Genomic DNA, 26,365 nt, shown 5'->3' on the forward strand with positions numbered 1-26,365 from the left:
TAATCAAGAGTTTAGAGCCTAGCCAACGCTTTGGGTAAGGCTTACTTCAAAACACAATCACCAAGAAACAAAAGTTTTCGATGGTGTTGAGCCATAGTCACGTAATACTTTTTAAAAGAGTAAACAGCCTTTTGAGTGTATTTGTCTTCTGTGCTAAGAAGATATCTTTTAAGGCAGCCAGAGTAGTTTAAACTGTGGACAGTTATATCTTAAAGACATGTGTTAGTCTTGTTTACCTGCTTTCGCTGCCTTAACAGATATGACATAATAATGGTCTAACAACTTTTGTGGCACAACTTGACAAGAAGAAGGGACCGGTTGGTAGGACATGTTCTGAGGCATCAAGGGATCACAAATTTAGCATTGGAGGGCAGCGTGGAGGGTAAAAATTGTAGAGGGAGACCAACAGATGAATACACTAAGCAGATTCAGAAGGATGTAGGCTGCAGTAGGTACTGGGAGATGAAGGAGCTTGCACAGGATACAGTAGCATGGAGAGCTGCATCAAACCAGTCTCAGGACTGAAGACAACAACAACAACAACAACAACAACAACAACAACTTTTAGCATTGTGCTTGATAATGGCATAAAAGCCGAAAATTAGACAGTGCACAAGATAAATACTGTACAGTAATACACAGTCAAATGGCGCTTTACTCTTTTAAAAACACGAAGAAACAATTACAGTCTCGTCGTCCTGAGTGGCGGTTAAGGGAAACGTAACGGTGCTAGAATAAGTCAGCTAACAATCGAACAATCTGAAACATTACACTAAACAATCCACTTAATGAGAAACGAAGCGGCTTTCCCGGAAATCTTAAAAGATAGACAAAATTCGTAAGCATGCAGGCGTCTTGTGCCTACTGAATACAAAAGAAGTTCAAAGCAGAGTCACGCACAGCAATCAAGGAAATAAGTGAGCCACTTGTCCCAATGGAAGCCAAAACTGTTTACATGCAAACACAACGGTCACCAGACTGTCCAGTGCCTACGACTCGATTGCAGAATTCCGGAATGGTCGCACAAGTGTGATGCTCGGCGAAGGAGCCGGACGACCGTTTGTCGCCACAAATGAAGAAACCATTGAGCCTGCACGTGAAATGATTCTCTTGGACTGACGATTAACTATTGACGAAGTTGCACATCGTCTGCAAATTAGCCACGGTTCTGCCTACGAAATCATCCACAACACACTTAGGTTTCATAAGGTTTGTCCAAGATGGGTCCCAAAACAACTCACACAGTTGCATAAACAAACGCGCTTAGACATTTGCAAAAAACATTTGGATCGCTATGGTAACGAAGGGGACAACATCTCAGATAGAATAATCACTAGTGACGAAACATAGATCCATCATTACGAGCCGGAGAGTAAACGGCAGAGTATGGAATGGAAACATCCAAATTCGCCGTGCAAGAAAAAGTTCAAGACCCAACCGTCCACAGGAAAACTGATGCTTACGGTTTTTTGGGACGCACAAGGTCCAGTACTGGAACGTTATGAGGAAAGGGGCACAACAATAAACAGTGTACGTTACAGTAAGGTAGGAAGCAACGCCGAGGGTTGCTCTCAGAAGGTGTTGTGTTGTTGCACAACAATGCCCGTCTGCATACTGCTGCCCACACTGCTGAAACGCTCCAGAAACTCAAATTTGAAGTACTGGATCATCCTCCATGTAGTACCGATCTTGCCCATTCTCACTACCACTTGTTTGGTCCACTCGAACAGGCATGAAGGGGCCGTCCATATGCCTCGGACGAAGCAGTGAAAGCATTCCTGGCTCACAGCTCAACCGAAAACCTTTTACGAGGACATCAGGAAGCTTGTACAACGATGGAACAAGTACGCTGAAACGCAAGGGAGACTATGTCGAAAAATGATGTTCTTGTTAATTTCCCATTTTTTATAACTGTTGTTGTTGTGGTCTTCAGTCCTGAGACTGGTTTGATGCAGCTCTCCATGCTACTCTATCCTGTGCAAGCTTCTTCATCTCCCAGTACCTAGTGCAACCTACGTTCTTCAGAATCTGCTTAGTGTATTCATCTCTTGGTCTAACATTTTTACCCTCCACTACTAAAATGATGATCCCTTGATGCCTCGGAACATGTCCTACCAACCGGTCCCTTCTTCTTGTCAAGTTGTGCCACAAACTCCTCTTCTCCCCAATTCTATTCAATACCTCCTCATTTGTTATGTGATATACCCATCTAATCTTCAGCATTCTTCTGTAGTACCACATTTCGAAAGCTTCTATTCTCTTCTTGTCCAAACTATTTATCGTCCATGTTTCTCTTCCCTACATGGCTACACTCCATACAAATACTTTCAGAAACGACTTCCTCATACTTAAATATATACTCGATGTTAACAAATTTCTCTTCTTCAGAAACGCTTTCCTTGTCATTGCCAGTCTACATTTTATATCCTCTCTACTTCGACAATCATCAGTTATTTTGCTCCCCCAATGGCAAAACTCCTTTACTATTTTAGGTGTCTCATTTCCTAATCTAATACCCTCAGCATCACACGACTTAATTCCATTATCCTCGTTTTGCTTTTGTTGATGTTCATCTTATACGCTCCTTTCAAGACACTGTCCATTCCGTTCAACTGCTCTTCCAAGTCCTTTGCTGTCTCTGACAGACTTACAATGTCATCGGCGAACCTCAAAGTTTTTATTTCTTCTCCATGGATTTTAATTTCTACTCCGAATTTTTCTTTTGTTTCCTTTACTGCTTGCTCAATATACAGATTGAATGACATTGGGGAGAGACTACAACCCTGTCTCACTCCCTTCCCAACAACTGCTTCCCTTTCATGCCCCTCGACTCTTATAACTGCCATCTGCTTTCTGTACAAATTGTAAATAGCCATTCGCTCCCTGTATTTTACCCCTGCCACCTTCAGAATTTGGAAGAGAGTATTCCAGTCAACATTGTCAAAAGCTTTCTCTAAGTCTACAAATGCCAGAAACGTAGGTTTGCCTTTCCTTAATCTTTCTTCTAAGATAAGTCCTAAGGTCTGTATTGCCTCACGTGTTCCAATATTTCTACGGAATCAAAACTGATCTTCCCCGAGGTCGGCTTCTACCAGTTTTTCCATTCGTCTGTAAAGAATTCGTGTTAGTATTTTGCAGCTATGACTTATTAAACTGATAGTTTGCTAATTTTCATAACTGTCAACAGCTGCTTTCTTTGGGATTGGAATTATTATCTTCTTCTTGAAGGCTGAGGGTATTTCGCCTGTCTCATACATCTTGCTCGCCAGATGGTAGAGTTTTGTCAGGACTGGCTCTCCCAAGGCCGTCAGTAGTTCTAATGGAACATTGTCTACTCCTGGGGCCTTGTTTTAGCTCAGGTCTTTCAGTGCTCTGTCAAAATCTTCACACAGTATCATATCTCCCATTTCATCTTCATCTATATCCTCTTCCATTTCCATAATATTGTCCTCAAGTACTTTGCCCTTGTATAGACCCTCTATATACTCCTTCCACCTTTCTGCTTTCCCTTCTTTGCTTAGAACTGGGTTTCCATCTGAGCTCTTGATATTCATACAAGTGGTTCTGTTTTCTCCAAAGGTCTCTTTAATTTTCCTGTAGGCAGTATCTATCTTACCCCTAGTGAGATAAGCCTCTACATCCTTACATTTGTCCTCTAGCCATCCCTGCTTAGCCATTTTGCACTTCCTGTCGATCTCATTTTTGAGACGTTTGTATTCCTTTTTGCCTGCTTCATTTACTGCATTTTTATATTTTCTCCTTTCATCAATTAAATTCAATATTTCTTCTGTTACCCAAGGTTTTCTACTAGCCCTCGTCTTTTTACCTACTTGATCCTCTGCTGCCTTCACTACTTCATCCCTCAAAGCTACCCATTCTTCTTCTACTGTATTTCTTTCCCCCATTCCTGCCATTTGTTCCCTTACGCTCTCCCTGAAACTCTGTAAAACCTCTGGTTTAGTCAGTTTATCCAGGTCCCATCTCCTTAAATTCCCACCTTTTTGCAATTTCTTCAGTTTTAATTTACAGTTCATAACCAATAGATTGTGGTCAGAGTCCACATCTGCCCCTGGAAATGTCTTACAATTTAAAACCTGGTTCCTAAATCTCTGTCTTACCATTAGATAATCCATCTGATACCTTTTAGTATCTCCAGGGTTCTTCCATGTATACAACCTTCTTTCATGATTCTTGAACCAAGTGTTAGCTATGATTAAGTTATTCTCTGCACAAAATTCCACCAGGCGGCTTCCTTTTTCATTTCTTACCCCAAGCCATATTCACCTACTACGTTTCCTTCTCTCCCTTTTCCTGCTACCGAATTCCAGTCACCCATGACTATTAAATTTTCGTCTCCCTTCACTATCTGAATAATTTCTTTGATTTCATCATACATTTCTTCAATTTCTTTGTCATCTGCAGGGCTAGTTGGCATATAAACTTGTACTACTGTAGTAGGCGTGGGCTTCGTGTCTATCTTGGCGACAATAATGCGTTCACTATGTTGTTTGTAGTAGCTAACCCGCACTCCTATTTTTTTATTCGTTATTAAACCTACTCCTGCATTACCCCTATTTGATTTTGTATTTATAACCCTGTATTCGCCTGACCAAAAGTCTTGTTCCTCCTGCCACCGAACTTCACTAATTCCCACTATATCTAACTTTAACCTATCCATTTCCCTTTTTAAATTTTCTTACGTACCTGCCCGATTAAGGAATCTGACATTCCACGCTCCGATGCGTAGAACGCCAGTTTTCTTTCTCCTGATCACGACGTCCTCTTGAGTAGTCCCCGTCCGGAGTTCCGAATGGGGGACTATTTTACCTCCGGAATATTTTATTTTATTTTATTTTGTAACTACTTTTCGGATAATAATTGACTTACCCTCGTAGTATGGGCTACAACAACAACAACAACAACAACAACAACAACAACAAAAACAGTAAACATGGGCTCTAAAATGTAAAGCGCAAGAGCTGTGGGCACTTGTTCAGTAGAAGAGAAGTGTTTCACTGTAACGAAGATGAACAAGTCCTTATCGCTCTTATGGTATGCATTTTAGAGCTCATGTTTACCAGACAATTTTTCCTGTTTTGGTCCATACTACCACTTCTGAAACTTGTCTTCTCTACGATCCTAGTAACAACACTACCGGTACATGCATTCCTCCGACAAGAGGTATCAGGACGATTTTCGCTTATAGTTTTAAGCTCCGGTGGTTTCCGTACCAGGGTCACTAACCTCAAATTGATACTCTTACCCTTCTCCATCGTTCCTAAAACTTTGCACCATCGTGACGGAATGACCCTCTACGTGCTAGTTGATACTGAAACGAGGAAAGACGAGACAGACTGGAGGATTACTGACAATACACTTTCGCGCAACAAAACAAGATACAGATACAGCAAAAATACTACGAAAACTTTGCATGATTCTTGATACTAGTTAAGCCAGACTGTAAATAAATCCAGCTCACAAGGAGAAATCAGAGCCGTAGCTAATAAGGAGGCAACGCAAGCAAACTTACAGATACTAGAAAGGACCCGCTTTTATAGACTACGATAAAAAACAACAACAAGATGCATGAAAATAGAATGCGGTTACAGTTTCCCTGCTGAAAACTGAAGTGTGAATGTGTCACAATGCTCGCAAGTGTTCATAAATTGACGTTATTTCCTGTGATTGTAATTGTGGGAAATTTTGTAAAATCTTTTGGAGTAGTGCCAGACTACAGATATAAACGTTCGGGATTGGATCCCTAGTCGACCCTAAGAGTTGTTCTGTTCCGGTTCAACCAATGATTTTTAAAGTAAAAAACAGCACCGCCGTTCGCAGTCCACAGTAAATGGTAGGTCCGTCTATACCTGATTCGGAAAGTCGAAGGCAAGGAACGAGGAACGCATGACGCAGCAACAAGACCGTGGCCAGTGAAGCATTGCGGCGTCGAAACCATCAGTCAGTTTGAGGAAAACTTTACCTTAATCAGGAAGCAAGAATGAACAGGCGCTGACGTTGATGGTAATTTTCCACTTTGCAGTACAATGTGTGCACATAGGGTGAAAAGTATTTAAACCGACAAACTCTGGGAGGTTGTAGGGGAAATCAAAACAAATATTTTTCCCTAATGTCATTTTTACCTGTGAGGAGTATTTAAACCGGTAGAGGAAGATTTCTCTGGCGGCAAATTAATTAAACCAACAAACACTTTTCCGTTTTTTTATCAGCAAGAGACAACACATTAACACAACCCAATTCGAATTACAGTAGATTTTCAAAAATGCCTCCATTGACATGTAAACAAAGGTTACACCGCCGGATCATGTTCGGTCTGACACGGGCAAAAACCCCAGGAGTACCCTGAATTGTTCCTGATGCTGCTGCTATCCGGGCAACCAGATCCTCTTCTGATGCAACAGGAGTTGCGTAAACAAGGTTGCGCATCTCTCCCCACACAAAATAGTCCAGAGGGGACATATCTGGGGATCGAGCAGGCCATGGTACAGGACCACCTCTGCCAATCCACGTTTCTGGGAACCGTCGGTCCAGGAATCGACGCACACGCCGACTGAAATGTGCTGGCGCCCCGTCATGTTGGAACCACATGCGTTGTGTTGAAGGGAGCGGAACGTCTTCCAGCAATTCTGGCAATGCTCTGGCGAGAAAACTGTAATAGTGCCTGCCATTTAATGACCTAAGTAGCAGATACGGCACAATTAAACAGTCCCCAACAACACCGACCCCCAGAATAACGAAGAACCGCACTTGATGAGCGCTAGAAACTGTGGCATGTAGGTTATCCTCACTCCAAACATGCGAATTGTGCATGCTGAAGACTCCATCGCGCCCGAACGTCGCTTCATCGGTAAACAACACAGACGATGGAAATGTAGGATGTATTTCACACTGCTCCAGGTACCACTGCGAAAACTGTGCTCTGGGTGGATAATCAACTGGTTCCAGTTTGTGGACACGCTGTAAGTGAAATGGACGTAACAAAAATGGTTCAAATGGCTCTGAGCACTATGGGACTTAACATATGTGGTCATCAGTCGCCTAGAACTTGGAACTACTTAAACCTAACCAACCTAAGGACATCACACACATCCATGCCCGAGGCAGTATTCGAACCTGCGACCGTAGCGGTCACGCGGTGCCAGACTGAAGCGCCTAGAACCGCACGGCCACAAAGCCAGCAGGACGTAACAATTGCTCTCGAAGGACTGTTCTTACATTCATCTGATTCGTCCCCATGTTATGTGCTGATTGAAAGATCCCGCTCCACATGTTGCAAGACAGCTTCCTCAAATTGCAGCGTTCTTACCGTGCGACGGCGTCCCTGTCCAGGTAATCTGCTAAATGACCCGGTCTCACGCAGACGTTGGTACACAGCAGCGAAGGTCGTATGACGCGGGATACGGCGATTAGGATATTGTTGTTGGTAAACCCGCTGTGCAGCACGTCCGTTGTGGTGCGCTACGTAGTACGCACCAACCATATCAGTGTACTCACTCCAGGTGTATCGCTCCATTAGTAAACAGAGACAATGCACTACTACGCCGGCCGCGGTGGTCTAGCGGTTCTGGCGCTGCAGTCCGGAACCGCGAGACCGCTACGGTCGCAGGTTCGAATCCTGCTTCGGGCATGGATGTGTGTGATGTCCTTAGGTTAGTTAGGTTTAAGTAGTTCTAAGTTCTAGGGGACTTATGACCTAAGATGTTGAGTCCCATAGTGCTCAGAGCCATTTGAACCATTTTGCACCACTACACTGGTGGACAGCAGTTGCCTACAACTGAAGAGCGTAATACGCCCTCTAACGACTGAAGATCGTAATACGGCCTCCACCGGTTTAAATAATCCTCGGAGGAAAAAATGACATTAGGGGAAAATATTTGTTTTGATGTCCACTACAACCTCCCAAAGTTTGTCGGTTTAAATACTTTTCTCCCTGTATAAGATAACGTCAACGTGAAGTGGTGTTTTGGCGTGCCTCTGGGGCTGAGGACTTGCCGTTGCAGACTACAACATGTTCGTGGAGGAGTACCGCAAGAGCCCGCAGAGCACGTGGATCATGAAGCCGTGCGGGAAGTCGCAGGGCGCGGGCATCTTCCTCATCAACAAGCTGTCCAAGCTGAAGCGGTGGTCGCGCGAGAGCAAGATGCCCTTCAACCCGGCGCTCGTCAAGGAGTCCTACGTCATCTCCCGGTGAGTGCGTGCACGCGGCGCAGCGCGCCGCGTGTGTCACAGGTTTTAGGGCGTGGGGGCGTGCTAACAGCTCATGCTAACATGTTGTCCGTAATGTCAAAGTAGCGGGTGGGGCACGTTTAAACACAGTACTGTACTTTTCTCGGGAATTACTGTCGCTAGAGCGCTACCAAGGTCCCACACAATCCTGTAAATGGTCTAATGTGAACAGTGTAGAAGGCGGCCATTGTGGTGGCAAACGTACGAGCCTTTGGTTATAAGACATCATCATCTCAGTCATGTCACAAAAAGAAAATATATATGAAGAGTCCAGGGGAAAAACCTGATAAGCCCCCAAACCCCAAAATTTCAGTTTTTTTCATAATTTAATAGACCAGCCAGTGCAGTTTTAGCTGGTTTTACAGAACTGGTCAAAAACCTGATGAGTCAAGAGATATTCTGATACCTTGTAAGCATGTGCATGCGAAAAACATTACAAGTCCACGCAAAACAGGGGGATATCCTGACAAGTGCAGAGACTGCAACGATAAAATCTTATGACTTAATGATTCCCAGCCCGCACAGGTCTGTTGTCACTAGTGTTATCGTTGTATTATCATTGTTGTCACAGTCATTGTTGTATATAAGTTGACCATTATTGTTAGCTTTGAGTTTGTGAAGGAAGTTAGATCTATCATTGTATTCTGTCAGTGTAAAATGAATAAAGAAGACAGTGACTCATCTACTTGCCAAGAAAAATATAGAACGTCATCAAAGAAGCTGACAAAGAAAAGGAAGAAGTGTAGTCGTGTTAGGGATGCCTCCAAACGTTTAAGATTGCAGTCACATGAAACAGCAGAACAATGTGAGTACAAAAACAAGTGATGAAAATAAAAGGAAAATTATTAATAACATGAATCACTTTTAAAATCATGATGAAATAAACCTCTATTTAAGTGGTTTAATCACAGTGGTTCCTCTACAGCGCAGGCGTCCTAGAAGAGATGAGCAGGAAGCAAAGTTTCATGATGTATCATATAAATTCAGTGTTTGTATTACCATTAATGGAAGTGTCCAAGAAGTACATGTGTGCAAGCAAGCATTTATGTTGTTACATGGCATAAAGAAGAGCAAGGTAGATCATTTACTGAAGAAACTTAAATCCGGAGACCAACCTCTACAAGACGGTCGAGGGAAACACAGATCCCGCCCAATAGATTTGAAAGATGAAACACGTTCATTAATGAGAGGACACATTAAATCATTTAAAGGTCGCAACAACCACTACAGTTTGACGAAGTTAGAAAAAAATTGCCTACCAGGTCTTTTAATATTAAAAAAATGTTCCATATGTTCAAGGAGAAGTTTCAGGACCAGAACGTGTCGTATGAAACATACCGCGCTATATTCAATTCAGATTTGAGGATAAGTTTTTGATATCCACAATCTGATACTTGGGGCTCCTGCGATGAGTATCTAGCAAAGAAGAAAAATTTGGAGAAGGAACTGACTTTAACGTCATCTGTTGGAAATAAAGTAAGGCTTCATTCCGAATTTCGATCCAATGAAATAGCCCATGAATTGTATCTCAGAAAACAAAAAGTGTTCTATGACAGTAGAAAAAGGCAAATATGAAATATCAAAAAAATCCATCAAAGGTTGCAATTACGATGTGTCATCTGTTGGAAATAAAGTAAGGCTTCATTCCGAATTTCGATCCAATGAAATAGCCCATGAATTGTATCTCAGAAAACAAAAAGTGTTCTATGACAGTAGAAAAAGGCAAATATGAAATATCAAAAAAATCCATCAAAGGTTGCAATTACGATGGACTACAGCAAAAACTTTCCTTGTCCAACTATAAAGACAAATCAAGTTTAATATAAACGACAGTTTTCTGTATTTATATTCAATGTTCATGTTTTGGCAAAAGGGGACAGCTATTTTTACATGCATCCCGAGAGCACAGGCCGAAAAGGAGCACACGAAGTTTCATCGTACCTTCATCATTTTGCGCACAATTTTCTAAACCCAGACATCTGGAGATCTTCTGTGATATCTGCGGAGGGCAAAACAAGAATGCCACTGTGTTCAGATTCCTTCACCATCTGGTCCATACAGAAAAACGATTGGACTATATAAAGATGACATTCCCCATAAGAGGTCATTCGTACCTCGAATGTGATAAAAATATTGGTATGATAGAGCAAACTCAGGAATGTCAAATTCCAAAGAACTGGTGTCAGGTTTTTCAGAATTCACGCACACACCCTTCGCCTTTTGTCATCATTGATGTTGAGGAGTAACCAGACATAATCAAATGCTGGACAGAGCATCTGGATAATACGATATACAAGAAGAAGCTCCCTTTCCAGTCCAGGCCTATAAGAGAATTAGAAGTGACACGGACACCACGCAACACTGGTTCAGTATAGAGTAAGCTACAATGGAGCATATGAGCAAGCTTCATTACTTCTTCGTGGAAAGAAAGGGCAAGATTCCAGCCTGAAAGAAGGCGAGTTCAGCCTGCCCTCTGTTAAATATGAAGGTATAGTAATTCTTTTACAGCAATATGATTCGAAAGTTTTTTATTTATTGAAATAAGTAATTTTTAGTATTAGCTATTTAAATTAAGGGATTCTGATTTTTTTCAGATGATCTTAAAATATCTGCTGAGAAACACAGAGATTTACAAGACTTGAAAAGATTTTTCCATAGTGAAATGCAAGTGTATTTTGATCGTCTTTTGCATTAATCCACCATAGAAACAGCAAAACAGCACAGGACCTTTTATAGAAAATTATTAAATGATTATATGAGATAATTTGTTGTGACATGAATTTGAAATATTGTAGTTACCTGCAATATGTTATAGACTTGTGATATTTTCCTCTGTGGGACCTGCCTTCTTAATAAAATGCATCATATTATTCTAAATCCTATTCAGATGTGTATCATTTCAGCAGTGCTCTTTCTCTGAAAGATATGTTAAGGTCTAAAACAAAAATGATATTTAACTTGTTGTTGTTGTGGTCTTCAGTCCTGAGACTGCTTTGATGCAGCTCTCCATGTTACTCTATCCTGTGTAAGCTTCTTCATCTCCCAGTAGCTACTGCAACCTACACCCTTCTGTATCTGTTTGGTGTATAAATCTCTTGGTCTCCCTCTACGATTTTTACCCTCCACGCTGCCCTCCAATACCAAATTGGTGATCCCTTGATACCTCAGAACATGTCCTACCAACCGATCCCTTCTTCTAGTCAAGTTGTGTCACAAACTTCTCGTCTCCCCAATCCTATTCAGTACTTCCTCATTAGTTATGTGATCTACCCATCTAATCTTCTGCATTCTTCTGTAGCACCACATTTCGAAAGCTTCTATTCTCTTCTTGTCCAAACTAGTGATCGTCCATGTTTCAATTCCATACATGGCTACACTCCATACAAATACTTTCAGAGACGACTTCCTGACACTTAAATCTATACTCGATGTTATAAATTTCTCTTCTTCAGAAACGCTTTCCTTGCCATTGCCAGTCTACATTTTATATCCTCTCTACTTCGACCATCATCAGTTATTTTGCTCCCCAAATAGCAAAATTCCTTTACTACTTCAAGTGTCTCATTTCCTAATCTAATTCCCTCAGCATCACCCGATTTAATTCGATTACATTGCATTATCCTCGTTTTGCTTTTGTTGATGTTCATCTTATACCCTCCTTTCAAGACACTGTCCATTCCGTTCAGCTGCTCCTCCAAGTCCTTTGCTAACTTGAAAAACTAAAATTTTATGAGTCTTTAAATTTTAAATTTCATCTCCTGAAAAAATGAGAATTGTGACTTATTAGGTTTTTCCCCTGGACTCTTCATTTAAGTACAGGGTGATTATAAATAAAGTTAAACTTTCAAAACGCTGTAGAAATAACACCACTGGTCAGAATGACGTCAAATTGCAACGGAATATTATCGGAGAAGGGGGAAAACGTATGGGAGAAGAAAAACAATAGCGTGAAAATTGATCAATAGATGGCGTTGTATGTGGCAGAATACGAAAAGGAAAACATGTCATGCGCACGACCCATTGAAGTCGGTATACACAGCTTTCCCTTCTTTCGGGCTGCGACGTTCGATTGCAGGATTGCGCTCTGCTTGTAAAGCTGTATTACAAGAGCGATGACTGTGCACGCGTCTCTCTGCTGAAGTTCCGGACACAGAAGGTTTGAAGAAAGTCGTTGATCCGATGGCTGCCGTGGGTCTGGAGAAAATGATTCGGAAGTTCGAAAAGACGGGTACTTTTGGTGTGGTAGGGGGAGGAAACGAACTGATTCGATGTCAGTGGAAGCAGTGGCCACAGCTATGCAGCAGGTGATGAGTGGTGGTGTGCAAATGTGTAGTGTACGGAGAATTGCCCGAACATTGGACATACACGTGAGTACGGTGTGTAAACTTCTACGGAACATCCTTATTCGCTATCCATTCAGAATTACCCATGTGCAAGAGTTGCTTCCTGTTGACCTGCCAGCAAGAGAAACTCTTGCTTTAGAATTTCTTGCTCGCATCGAAGTGGGCATTGATTGGCCGTGGAAGATTTTGTGGACAGACGAAGCCCACCACCTGGCAAGATGAGTCAATACACACACAGAATTGTCGAATGTGGGCAACGGAACCTCCACACCAAATCAACCACTACCGCTTCATCCTCAAAAATTCACTGTGTGTTGCGGGTTTACGGCGTCATTTATCATAGGGCCATATTTTTCCGAAGAGACAGGCGCTTCAGATCCTGTTACCTGTACCGTCACTGGTAAGCGCTGAGAGTGTCTTTTCCGCAACCCCGTCATTCCAGCTTTCCAGCAGCGTGGATGTGTGGATGGGATCATTTTTATGCAAGATGGTGCACCTCCGCACATGGCAAATCCAGTTAAGCAGCTGCTGAAGCGCCATTTCGGAAATGCTAGAATCATCAGCCGCCATTTCCCTACAGCCTCGCCGTCCCGACCACCCGATCTTAATCTATGTGACTTCTGGCTGTGGGGCTATCTGAAAGATGTTGTGTTGACTGTTCATATTGCAAACTTTGCTGCGTAGAAAGCACGCAATGCGCGACACATTTTGAACGTGACCCCGGAAACACTTGGATCAGTTGTAGAGCATGTTGTTTCTCGATTTCAACTTGTAGAAAACGGTAGACAGCATATTGAACATGTTTCGCGCCAGTCACACGGAAATTAATAATCCGATTTGATTTTGATTCATGCTCTTTATGCGGTTTTTGGCCTCAAGACAATTAAAAACCGATTTTTACTATCCGATGTGATATGATCTTGTTGTGGTGGATGGGCTTACGTGACTAACAGTATCACATCTGTACACCCATGCACACTGACTAGTTCAGTTTGTTTAACATCAAACATACACCTTAGGCACTGTTGTGTGATTCATTTGTCATTTGTAGTCGACCACTATTAAATTATGATGCTTACAGCGCCATCCATTGCTATATTTTGTAAATATTTATTTTTCTTCTGCCATACGTTTTCCCCCTTCTCTGATAATATTCCGTTGCAATTTGACGTCATTCTGGCCAGTGGTGTTATTTCTACAGCAGTTTGAAAGATTAACTACAAGGTTGCTGTTTAATTTATGTGAACAAACACTGTTCACCCATTTGTTTTTTACTTACTACAAGAAATTTGTCATAACTCTTTGTTCATAACCAAAAGCAGGTTATTACGTTAGCATGTGCGCAAATAGTTGCATGTCATTGTTTAGTGCCTCAAGTTTTTGAACGAAATGTTTTTATTTTCGAGCCTCACATCCAACAGTCATATTAAACATAGCAGTCGAGTGTCGTTATTTTTACAAGCTGTTTGAGCGCCTCAATACAGGATCTCTAGCAGTGGAAGATTAGCGCTGCCATCTACCGAGGCTTTCACAAACTTCATAGCACCAGTTGAGTGAACGTCTTAGCGCGAAGGACATCATGACAACGCAGAAAGTGAGTAAGCGTGTATTTGTGCAAGGTGAATAAATCTCAACTATCGAAGCACACCTTTCAGAATCGAGAACAGATGTAGGTTCGTTAACAGAGAATTATTTTTCTTTACAAGGTACATTTGTAAAATTTGAAAGCCTGAAAATTACTACAGTTGTTTCGAAAGTAAGTCAGACAGAGCGAGGGGGTATGTCTACGCAGTTCTGTTGGGGCACGCTTACTCACTTCTGCGTTGTCATCCTACCTGATAACCCAGTCAAGGAAACTTTAAGACAGAAACTGTGGAAATTACCAGAAGATCTGTTTGAACCTAATGAATCTCAAGCAGAAAGAATTAATTATGTTAGAGCAAGGACTGATAAGGGCAAGAAATTGCTAAGAACAAGGACAAGGAAAAACGTCCGTAGCCCTACTCCTGACGTCATCATTGTTGTGCACAAAGGTAGATTTTCACGTCGTTACTCTCCGTGCTCTCCTGTCTTCTGCCATTCTCTTCTGGTCCGCGTAACTACCGCTTCCTTTTACGTCGTCGTCTATCAGACTGTGTATCTCCGCCTACCTCTCAATTTCCTCTCACCAACTAGTCCTTTCAAAGCGTCTGTTTAGCAAGCACTCGCGCCTAAACGAATGTCCCATCCATTTGTTCTTCCTCCCTCTTACAGCCTGCAGTATTTTGATGAGTAGGATGAAAACTGCCTTTGTATTTACTGCTTGGAATGATACGATCAACCGCAAATAAATCAAGAGTGAGTCCAGCGCCTTAGATGTAACAGGTGAGCTCATGACTATTCTACCAGAGGAAAGACATTATTTTTAGTGTGCATAAATTGCAGCTCGGACAGTGATGATAAGTAGACCTTTCATTAACATTCAAACATCGGTGTAGGCTAACAGGTGGAAATTTGCCAATTTGTTTACTGCTAGTGAAATAGTTGTGTTTTATCGTGTTAATTAGTGTAAGCAAGCTTTTAATTTTGTTTACTGCTAGTAAAACATATTTCGAAAATTTCAGGAGTGGGTTTTGTTTACTCTTTTGTGTTCTACGATACGGCTAAACGTGCCCCAGTAGGTGCGTAAACCTGCCTGATACCCGGGGCACGTTCACGCATTCTACTGGACCCTAAGTAAAATTATTTTATTGATTGGCAACTCCATAGAGTCCTGTGCACTACGACCAGATAATGGGTATACTTGGAAGAAGAGACAGCATAGACTATGTGATCGCCGTAAGCATATTGACACCAGTGCTTACTTATTTAAGTTATATATTACAGCACTGAAGATGGTCACTAAGTGACCGAAAATCGATTTTGCGATAATAAACAAAAATATACGACCGATGCTGTCTCTTCTTCTAAGTATAAAATTATTTTGCACTCTTAAACGTCATGTTGAGTTAGAAGTATACACACCAAACTAAACTTAACAGTCCGCAGCTCGTGGTCGCGCGGTAGCGTTCTCGCTTCCCACGCCCGGGTTCCCGGGTTCGATTCCCGCCGGGGTCAGGGATTTTCTCTGCCTCGTGATGACTGGGTGTTGTGTGATGTCCTTAGGTTAGTTGGGTTTAAGTAGTTCTAAGTTCTAGGGGACTGATGACCATAGATGTTAAGTCCCATAGTGCTCAGAGCCATTTGAGCCATATACTTTAATAACCATGTTATAAGACTAAAACATTTCACTCGATTTAACGTAACCGAAAGTATTTAAAAATTTCCGAAAAGAAGCCCGCGCAAACGTGCCATGGTTCCCGTCTATATGCACGAAGCGTTACCGTGATGGCGATATAAACTTCCAGCAATGATGGAGTAACGAAATGTATCTGTTTTAGAAATGAAATATTGCTCCAGAAACGAAAATTACGAAGTCGAGTGCGTTGTGGGGTAACCCTGCTGGATGGATACGATAACCTACGAATCGTTGGTAGTACAATGTAATAAATTCATTTATTAAGTATTTAGTTATAATTATTTGTATGGTCAGCAACCTCGACAAATAAGTGGGGCGTATGTCACGGTGGGTTGTGACAGCGAACTCTGCTAATACGCAGTGTACTGAGTCATGTCTACACTTGAAAGCTGAGTCCTGATGAAAGGGTTTGAATGACTGCAGTCTGCACTTATAGGTCAAAGTGTCGACTCTTATGCGCTAGGATTCGGAATTACCATACACGATTTTTTCGTGTAGAAAAAGTGAATGATTTACAGGGAAGCTCTAAAGTTGAATCTGGCTAAGTACCTTCTTAGGAGACGCCAAAGGCAAACCATGTTTCCAACCCTGTGTCAATGATTAACAGACGCAGGGCAACTACTAAGAAGGGCAGCTACCAGCTATACTGACTACTGTGTAATGTTGCTGCATTAAGTTGTTCTGAAAGCGGTGCTGATATTCAAGACAATAAAAGCGGGTTAAAAGCTGTGAGCTGTCTGGGGAAGTTAACCTTGCATTACTGAGCAACTGTTTCACCAGGTATCCAGTCTAGCTTTCCAAATTCCTAACCAGACTAACGGATTTCGCAGAGAGTTAGTATGAATTTAGTATACCACTGTGTGGTAATTTCATGACGAACAGGATTGCGCTACGAACGTAACTTCTTTGGGTGAAAATTGAATCGGTTGGTTGTGGTTAATTTCCTCTTGCATATGTTTCAACGTTCTTCGTGTGTTATTTTATGAATGCAGTGTTGTATGCAGTCTCCCAATCTTGGCTCCATATTTGATGTATTCCATAAGATTACAAACTCACATTTTCACAATCCTAAATAATGCACCAGTTTAGTTTTGAATCAAGTTTAATATGCTGAAATTTTAACAGAACAATGATCAATGTTAAAATAAATGTCCAAATATAAACTGATTTATTTCTTTTTATTTAAATTCTCTTTATATATATATATATATATATATATATATATATATATATATATATACACTCCTGGAAATTGAAATAAGAACACCGTGAATTCATTGTTCCAGGAAGGGAAAACTTTATTGACACATTCCTGGGGTCAGATACATCACATGATCACACTGACAGAACCACAGGCACATAGGCACAGGCAACAGAGCATGCACAATGTCGGCACTAGTACAGTGTATATCCACCTTTCGCAGCAATGCAGGCTTCTATTCTCCCATGGAGAAGATCGTAGAGATGCTGGATGTAATCCTGTGGAACGGCTTGCCATGCCATTTCCACCTGGCGCCTCAGTTGGACCAGCGTTCGTGCTGGACGTGCAGACCGCGTGAGACAACGCTTCATCCAGTCCCAAACATGCTCAATGGGGGACAGATCCGGAGATCTTGCTGGCCAGGGTAGTTGACTTACACCTTCTAGAGCACGTTGGGTGGCACGGGATACATGCGGACGTGCATTGTCCTGTTGGAACAGCAAGTTCCCTTGCCGGTCTAGGAATGGTATAACGATGGGTTCGATGACGGTTTGGATATACCGTGCACTATTCAGTGTCCCCTCGACGATCACCAGTGGTGTACGGCCAGTGTAGGAGATCGCTCCCCACACCATGATGCCGGGTGTTGGCCCTGTGTGCCTCGGTTGTATGCAGTCCTGATTGTGGCGCTCACCTGCACGGCGCCAAACACGCATACGACCATCATTGGCACCAAGGCAGAAGCGACTCTCATCGCTGAAGACGACTCGTCTCCATTCGTCCCTCCATTCACGCCTGTCGCGACACCACTGGAGGAAGGCTGCACGATGTTGAGGCGTGTGCGGGACCGTAGCCCAGCTTCATGGAGACGGTTGCGAATGGTCCTCGCCGATACCCCAGGAGCAACAGTGTCCCTAATTTGCTGGGAAGTGGCGGTGCGGTCCCCTACGGCACTGCGTAGGATTCTACGGTCTTGGTGTGCATCCGCGCGTCGCTGCGGTCCGGTCCCATGTCGACGGGCACGTGCACCTTCCGCCGACCACTGGCGACAACATCGATTTACTGTGGAGACCTCACGCCCCACGTGTTGAGCAATTCGGCGGTACGTCCACCCGGCCTCCCGCATGCCCACTATACGCCCTCGCTCAAAGTCCGTCAACTGCACATTCGGTTCACGTCCACGCTGTCGCGGCATGCGTGTTAAAGACTGCGATGGAGCTCCGTATGCCACGGCAAACTGGCTGACACTGACGGCGGCGGTGCACAAATGCTGCGCAGCTAGCGCCATTCGACGGCCAACACCGCGGTTCCTGGTGTGTCCGCTGTGCCGTGCGTGTGATCATTGCTTGTACAGCCCTCTCGCAGTGTCCGGAGCAAGTATGGTGGGTCTGACACACCGGTGTCAATGTGTTCTTTTTTCCATTTCCAGGAGTGTATATATATATATATATATATATATATATATATATATATATATATGTATCCGGTTGTCGTTAGATGACTATTAAAAGATTATAATTAATGTTAATCTGGTTGGGAATTTGGTAAGCTAGACTGGATACCTGGTGAAACAGTTACTCAGTAATGCAAGGTTAACTTCCCCAGACAGCTCACAGATTTTCACCCGCTTTTATTGTCTATCAGCACCGCTTTCAGAACAACTTAATGCAGCAACATTACAACTGTCTTGAAAGAAGCAGAGATTTCTCTTGTGAATTAGGAATCTTCAATCAGCTCTCAATTAGCTGTGGACAAAATTGCTGTTTGCATAGAAATGAGTAGTGCCTAAGTGGTGATGATGTTAAAGGATAAATGTGTCAGTTTCATGTGGGGGGAATCATGGTCTGGAGACGACCGAGTCGAACGTTTAAGCGAAAATCGTTCTCATACCTATGAGAATCAACCTCTTCTATGCAAGCTCTTTACGCTCCCAGTTTTGGGAGGATTTTATATGGACTAAAACAAAATAGTCCAATAAACATGGGCTCTAAAGTGCGTACCTTAAGAACTATGGGCACTTGTTCAGTAGAAGAGATGTGTTGCACAGTAGCAAAGATGAAAAAGCGCTCATGGGTCTTAAGGTATGCAGTTTGGAGACCATGCTTATTGGACGTTTTTGTTTTGGTCTATACAACCTCCTCCCAAAACAGGGAGAGTAAAGAGCTTGCATAGAAGAGGTCGGTTGTCATAGCTAACAAAACGATTTTCGCTTAAGCTTTCGACTCTGTTTCTTACGGACCAGGGTTTCTTACTTCAAATTGATACATTTACCCTTCTCCATTATCCCTGAAGTCTGTAATACTATCACAGAATCACCCTGTATATTAAATGAAATTATTACGTCTTACCTAAAACTTATTCTGCATCATAAGCTCCCAAGTGTTATCCTCAGGAGTGATTACACCAATCCCAATCTTTCTGCCGCATTCGAAATGCTTGCTGGAAGTCTTTCTCAACACCTTCGATCATTTTAAAGGGGACAAAAATCACCTCTTATCCGACAACACTACACCGAGGCGGAAATTCCACCAAATATTTAGTGCACGCAACGCAACATTGAAAACTAGATCACCTAAATATACTTTGAGTCTCCTATTCGTTAGTTTGACTGCCTGACAGTGTTGCTGAGACAATAACAACAGAGTTACATTTTAACGAATAACTTCTGAAATAACTTTCAAAAGCCAAGATCACATAAATTAATCTTTGTTGTTGACAACCAGTTTCGACAGCTCTAATTGTCATTTTCTGATCTTGAAAGAAATTTATTATGTAACCTGTTTCATTGAGTTAGTACGTCATGCCTTGTTGTCATTATGTTTGATAAAATACAGCACAGTATATGCAGGTTTGTTGACAATAAAACCATTTACAGTTAAAGTGCACCTTGTACACATGGGCATATTCGTTGCAATCATAGAGGCTTGTTAATTTTTAAAACCCACGGTATATAGTAAAATCCACATTTGTACATCTGTTTGTAAAGTGTATCCATGATGTATGCAACATGACACACAAACATAAACATCTGTTTACAGTTAGATGCACGATGTATGTAACGTGTCACACAAACATAAACAGATGTACGAATGTACGGTTTACTGTATATCGTGCATTTTAAGAATTATTATTATTATCGTATTCATCATTTATAGTAATACACATTTAGCAAAACAAAGAAAAACCCTATATATATAGATACACATGTGAAATTATATATAGTATACAAGTTTTAAAACGGCTCAGACTACACTCGTATTGTAGGGAAGCAGCCTACTCACGCTGTAGTAAATTCACATCAGTTTCCATTGTGTGCCAGCCAGTCTGCTGTAACTAGCTCTGACGTCATAAATGTTGCGCAATACCTCAAAAATCAAGCAAATGACCTAAAACTTTTCTAGCATGTCAGGAATAATACTAAATTAATGTGTGTTAAATATCAGTTCGATAACTTCAGCCATTTTCGAAATTTGGATGTTTTTCTGAAAAAATCATTGGCGCAACAGAAAAGAGCTAGAGACTTCAAAATTTATATTTAGATTCATCTTTCAGAATGATTTAATAAAAACAGTACTTTGGATTTCACAAATTAAGATTTTATTGGAAATTCATGATTTTGTGGTTTTCGGCTCAAAACTGAAGGAAGCAAGATAGATTAAGTAGGCTAATAAATAAGGCTAGGAGTTTAGATTTAAATAGGTTGGAGGTCCGCTATGACTATGAAGATGTGAAAAGTTTCTTTTGAATAACTATAAAATTATAGCGATAGCGGATCTCAAAAGGGCCAGTTCAGAGCTCATCTACTGCGTGCAGTGTAATTTAATTAATGCTCTCGCCCAAAATATTTAACTTAGCCACGTCAAAATTTTATTATCAATACTTACCTGCGTTCTGAATGCACGTTTAAATTAAGAGCTTCATCGGCCATCAGCAAAAGAAGCTATAAATTATTATGTAACTTGAAGTGGTGCGTTACTAGCCCAGCGGCTAGTCGGGAGAGCCGATTTGATCAGGCGTTCCCTTAGCCGTCCGCACCGCGGCTTTATATGTAAGAATGTTGCGCGTGGAAGCAAGGCCCCAGTTCTCTCCAGACGCTGAATGACACGCCATCTGTGTCGGTAGTCGCGTCGCATCAGTGTATCTGCTACAAACAGCCTCGGGTGCCGTATTAAGTTACTAGAGATACGCGGAACCATAAAAACATTTCAAGTGAAGTGTTAATTCTGGGATGATTTTCATAATCTAGCTTCAGTTTGCGTATTGTCGTACTTTCACGTGCCGTCGCGGGACAGACATTCTACCAAATATTTAGCGTGGTGTTTGATGAAATATTTTCATCAAATTATGGCGAGCATTCTTTTTAACGTTTAATTCGGACATTTATAGTTGCATCAGCGCATTAGACTCTGAACTGCTCTGTTAGTTAGGTTGTAGGGATACTTGTGTTTTTTATCAGTGAATTTCAGAATATACTCAACTATTTTGGAAAATCGTTTTTGATTAGAAATCCCAGACAATCTCCTAATTCCTCAGAGCTATAAGCTGCAGCTATAATGGTATTCTCAGATGAAGTGGGGACTAGGATCTCTAATTACTGGCTCCACGTTTTGTTAAATCACTTTCTGGGTGCTAAAAAGTAAATAGAGAGCCAGTGTTGAGAACGGCGAAAGATAGCATTAACATCATTCTAAAAGCCAGAAACTGATTCAACATTCAAACATTTATACAGCAATTAATTATTTTTACAACTTATTCGCCGCCCCACAGTATGTTGATGGACTCGATCCAGCGGAGTGCCTCGTTGGTTGCTTGATGGAGCTTCTCAATGCCACCAGGGAAGCGTCTGACTGGACAGTCATTCACAAGGTAGCTCATTGTTTGGGTGTCACCACAGTCACACACACTGTCACTCGAAAAGCCCCACTTGTGTGTGTTGTATTTGCACCGGACTGTACCACTAATTACTCTCATAACTGAGTTCAGTTGGACATCTACTTTCACTACGTGAGCACTTCGGAGCCAAACTGGTGCACAGTATTCTGCTGCAGTGTATACCAGTGCAAGGGATGCTCCTCGGAGGACTGATGTGGTTGCCCCCCATGTACTGTCTGCCAGCTTTCTCACAAGGATCACTCGTGTTTGTATCTTCTTGGCGAAGTTGGAAAGGTGTTTTTTGTATTTAAAGTTCTGTCCAGCCGAACTGTGCGCTGATCTTTGCTGATGAAAGGCGATTATAGAGGTGGAACAGGCTTACTTCGGTTTTAGAAACATTTGGTATCAGTCGCCATGCCTCAAAATACTCATAAAGTTTAGTAAGGCTGTTCGTTAGGAGTTCTTCACATTCAGAAAGGTCTTCACTCTGATATCAAATTGCCAGGTCATCTGCATATTGAAATTTTCGGTAGGTCAAATTCGGCAGATCAGCTGTGTAGAGGTTGAATAACACTGGAGCAAGAACAGAGCCCTGAGGTAATCCGTCGTTGAGTACATGCTATCTGCTTGTCTCTTCTCCTTGATGTACTTAAAACCGCCTATTGCTTAACATGTTACTTAAGAGGTTGCCTAGAATTTTGCAAGGTACTGCTCTAAAAAATTTCAATAATAGTCCCTCACGCCACACCGTGTCATAAGCTGCTGACAGGTCAATGAACACTATTCCAGTTTTAAGTTTCTTTTGGTATCCAGATTCTATGTGAGTAGTCAAGGAGAGCACTTGTTCACAGCAGCTTCTAAAAGGTATGAATCCAACTTGTTCAGGTGGTATCATAGCATTAATTTGGTCTTGGATTCGGTTTAGAATCATTCTTCCCAATAGCTTGTAAGCACAGCTAAGTAGAGATTTAAGAATTAACAAGCCTCGGTGAGTGCTTCGTATGCGAACATGCCCACGTGCGCAATGTGCTTCGTAACTGTAAATTGTTTTATTGTCGACAGACCTGTGTGTAGTGCGCTTTATTTCATCCACCATAATGACAACACGGCATGAGGTACTGGCTCACAAAGGAACTCGTTTTATAAAAAAAACATTTTTTGAAGAGCAGAAGATGAAAGTTATAACTGTCGATACCGGTTTCAACAATAAAGACTAATTTATGCGATATTGGCCATTGAAAGTTTTTTCCCAAGTAAAACATAGATCGCTCCTTCTAAATTCTCAATCTGAGAATATTCGATGAATCATCTGTTGAATTTCAGTGTATTCCGTGAGTTAATTTATATTGCCGTAAAAATATGCAAAAAAACTTATAAACGTATAGTTATTGAAAATAGGAAGTGTATCGCCACGGTCTGCGATACGTCTCTAGACTACATCTGATAGGCCAAAATCAGTTTAGGTAAATGCAGTCGTCCGCTTATTTTCCCCTCCCAGGATTTTTTTCCTTTTGAATCATAAATCTTCTGACTGTTTCGGCGCAACCCGTCACGAATTCCTACACCGCTTCATCTTAGAGTAGCTCGTGCACCTTACGCCAGCAAGTATTTGTTGAATGTACAGCTACCTCGTCGTTCCCCTACTGTTCTTATCCTCCACAGCTTCCCGTCGTACCATGGAGGATATTGCTTGTTGTCTTAACGTCTGTCCTGTCATTGCGTTCCTCGTTCTTTTCAGTGTTTTCGTTATAGTCCTCTACTCGCTGAATCTATGGAGAACCTCCTCATTCAGTGTCTTATGAGTTTATCTACTTTTCAACATCCTTCTATAATATCACATCCCAAACGCTTCGGTTCTCGTCTTTTCTGGTTTCCCCACAAACCATGTTTCAGTGCCTTACAATGCTGGGCTCCAAACGTACATCCTCAGGAATTTCTTCCTCAAATTAAGGCTTATGTTTGATACTAGTAAACTTCTCTTGGCCAGAAATGCCCTTTTTGCCATTTCTAGTCTGCTTTGGATGTCCTCCTTGCTCCGTCTGCCATGGGTTATTTTGTTGCCTAGGTAGCAGAATTCCTGAACTTCATCAACTTCGTGGTCCCCAATTCTGATGCTAAATTTATCGCACTTCTCATTGATGCTACTTCTTATTACTTTCATCTTTCTTTGGTTTACTCTCAATCCGTATTCTATATTCCTTAGACTGTTGATTCCATTAATTAGCGAATGTTATCAACCGCATTGTCAGAATTGCCCCTCTGGCGCCTTTCCTAAAGCCAGACTTATTGTTATCTAACACATCATCAGTTTTCTTTCCTATTCTTCTGTGTATTGTGCTTGTCAACAACTTGGATGCGTGATCCGTTAAGCCGACTGTGTGACAGTTTTAGCACGTATCTGCCGTTGCGGTTGACGCTCTTTCGTTCTGGATTTTGATCCCACTGTTGAACCTTTCTTTTACTTCCGTCATCGTTTCTTCGATGTGTTGATTGAACAGCGAAATACTACATCTCTGTCTTACATCATTTTTAATCCTAGCACGTCGATCTTAACCTTCCAGTATTATTGTTCTCTCTTGATTCTTGTAGATACTGTGTATTACTCGTCTTTTCGTATAGTGTAGTCCTGGTTTTCTCTGGATTTCGAGCACTCTTGCCCCATTTTACATCGGCGGACGCTTTTTCCTGTGAGCAATTTCTGTGAGCGCGTCCTGATTTTTCTTCATTCTTGTTTCCATTATCAACCGCATTGTCAGAATTGCCCCTCTGGCGCCTTTCCTAAATCCAAAATTATTGTTATCTAACAGATCATCAGTTTTCCTTCGTCTTCTTCTGTTAATCTGCTTGTCAGCAAGTAGGATGCGTGATCCGTTAATCTGACTGTGAGGTAGTTCTGGCACTTATCTGCCGTTGCGGTTTGCGTATAGGATATTTTTTGCGAAAGTCGGGTGGTATGTCTCAAGATTCACTGATTTTACACACCAATTTAAATAGTCGCTTGGTAGCCTCCCCCCCCCCCCCCCCCACCAATGGCTTGAGAAATTCCGATAGGAATGTTATCTGCCCCTTCTGCCTTATATACTCGCAAGTCTTCCAAAGTTCTTCTAAAATTTGACTCTAATACTGAACCCTCTATTGCTGTGTCGTCCGAAGAAGAGACAGCCAGGGCAAACGCACCGCAGGCGCAAAGGTGCGAGCTGGTGCAATTGCCATAGAAGAGACTCGCCACTGGCGCGAGTTTCCATCAGCGCCACAGGCGGCACTGAGGATGAAGATATCGACTCCGTCTCGGCCAATGGTCGGCCGAGTACAGTCCGCCAATGACCGGGCGGCAACGGACGGGAGCCTACTGGGAAGACAGAAGAGCAGCTCTGGCCCACTTGCTTATAGATCATCGTCCAGGGCTGACTTAGACAGGGAACGTCGTTTAGTGAACTCTTAGAAGTAAACTCACAGTGGTTGTATACGGGGTGGTCCATTGATAGTGTGACTGGGCCAAATATCTTACGAAATAAGCATCAAACGAAAAAACTACAAAGAACGAAACTCGTCTAGCTTGAAGGGGGAAACAAAATGGCGCTATGGTTGGCCCGCTAGATGGCGCTGCCATAGGTATAACGGATATAAACTGCGTTTTTTTAAAAATAGGAACCCCCATTTTTATTACATATTCGTGTAGCACGTAAAGAAATATGAATGTTTTAGTTCGACCACTTTTTTCCTTTTGTGATAGATGGCGCTGTAATAGTCACAAACGTATAAGTACGTGGTATCATGTAACATTCAGTCAGTGCGGACGGTATTTGCTTCGTGATACATTACCCGTGTTAAAATGGACCGTTCACCAATGTCGTGTTGATGTATGGCTATTGTCATCAAAATGCCGAACGGGCGTGTGCTATGTATGCTGCTCGGTATCCTGGACGACATCATCCAATTGTCCGGACCGTTCGCCGCATATTTAACGTCATTTAAGGCAACAGGAAGTGTTCAGCCACATGTGAAACGTCAACCACGACCTGCAACAAATGATGATGCCCAAGTAGGTGCTTTAGCTGCTGTCGAGGCTAATCCGCACGTCAGTAGCAGACAAATTGCGCGAGAATCGGGAATCTCAAAAACGTCGGTGTTGACAATGCTACATCAACATCAATTGCACCCGTACCATATTTCTATGCAACAGGAATTGCAATGCGATGACTTTGAACGTCGTGTACAGTTCTGCCACTGGGCATAAGAGAAATTACAGGACGATGACAGATTTTTTGCACGCGTTCTATTTAGCGACGAAGCGTCATTCACCAACAGCGGTAACGTAAACCGGCATAATATGCACTATTGGGCAACGGAAAATCCACGATGGCTGCGACAAGTGGAACATCAGCGACCTTGGCGGGTTAATGTATGGTGCGGCATTACGGGAGGAAC

The 26,365-nt window shown here is 42.1% G+C and overlaps 1 protein-coding gene across 1 annotated transcript in view; it reads left to right on the forward strand.

Moving 5' to 3' along the window:
- The window catches only part of LOC126473676 (polyglutamylase complex subunit TTLL1-like), a 235,701-nt gene that overhangs the window by 119,514 nt on the left and 89,822 nt on the right, over positions 1–26,365 (forward strand). Inside the window, exon 5 of the mRNA XM_050100912.1 lies at positions 8,019–8,205. Coding sequence (XP_049956869.1) covers positions 8,019–8,205 — 187 coding nt within the window. The remainder of the gene's footprint in view (positions 1–8,018; positions 8,206–26,365) is intronic.

The sequence above is a fragment of the Schistocerca serialis genome, chromosome 4 (assembly GCF_023864345.2).
Source record: "Schistocerca serialis cubense isolate TAMUIC-IGC-003099 chromosome 4, iqSchSeri2.2, whole genome shotgun sequence".
NCBI classification, from domain to species: Eukaryota; Metazoa; Arthropoda; class Insecta; order Orthoptera; family Acrididae; genus Schistocerca; species Schistocerca serialis.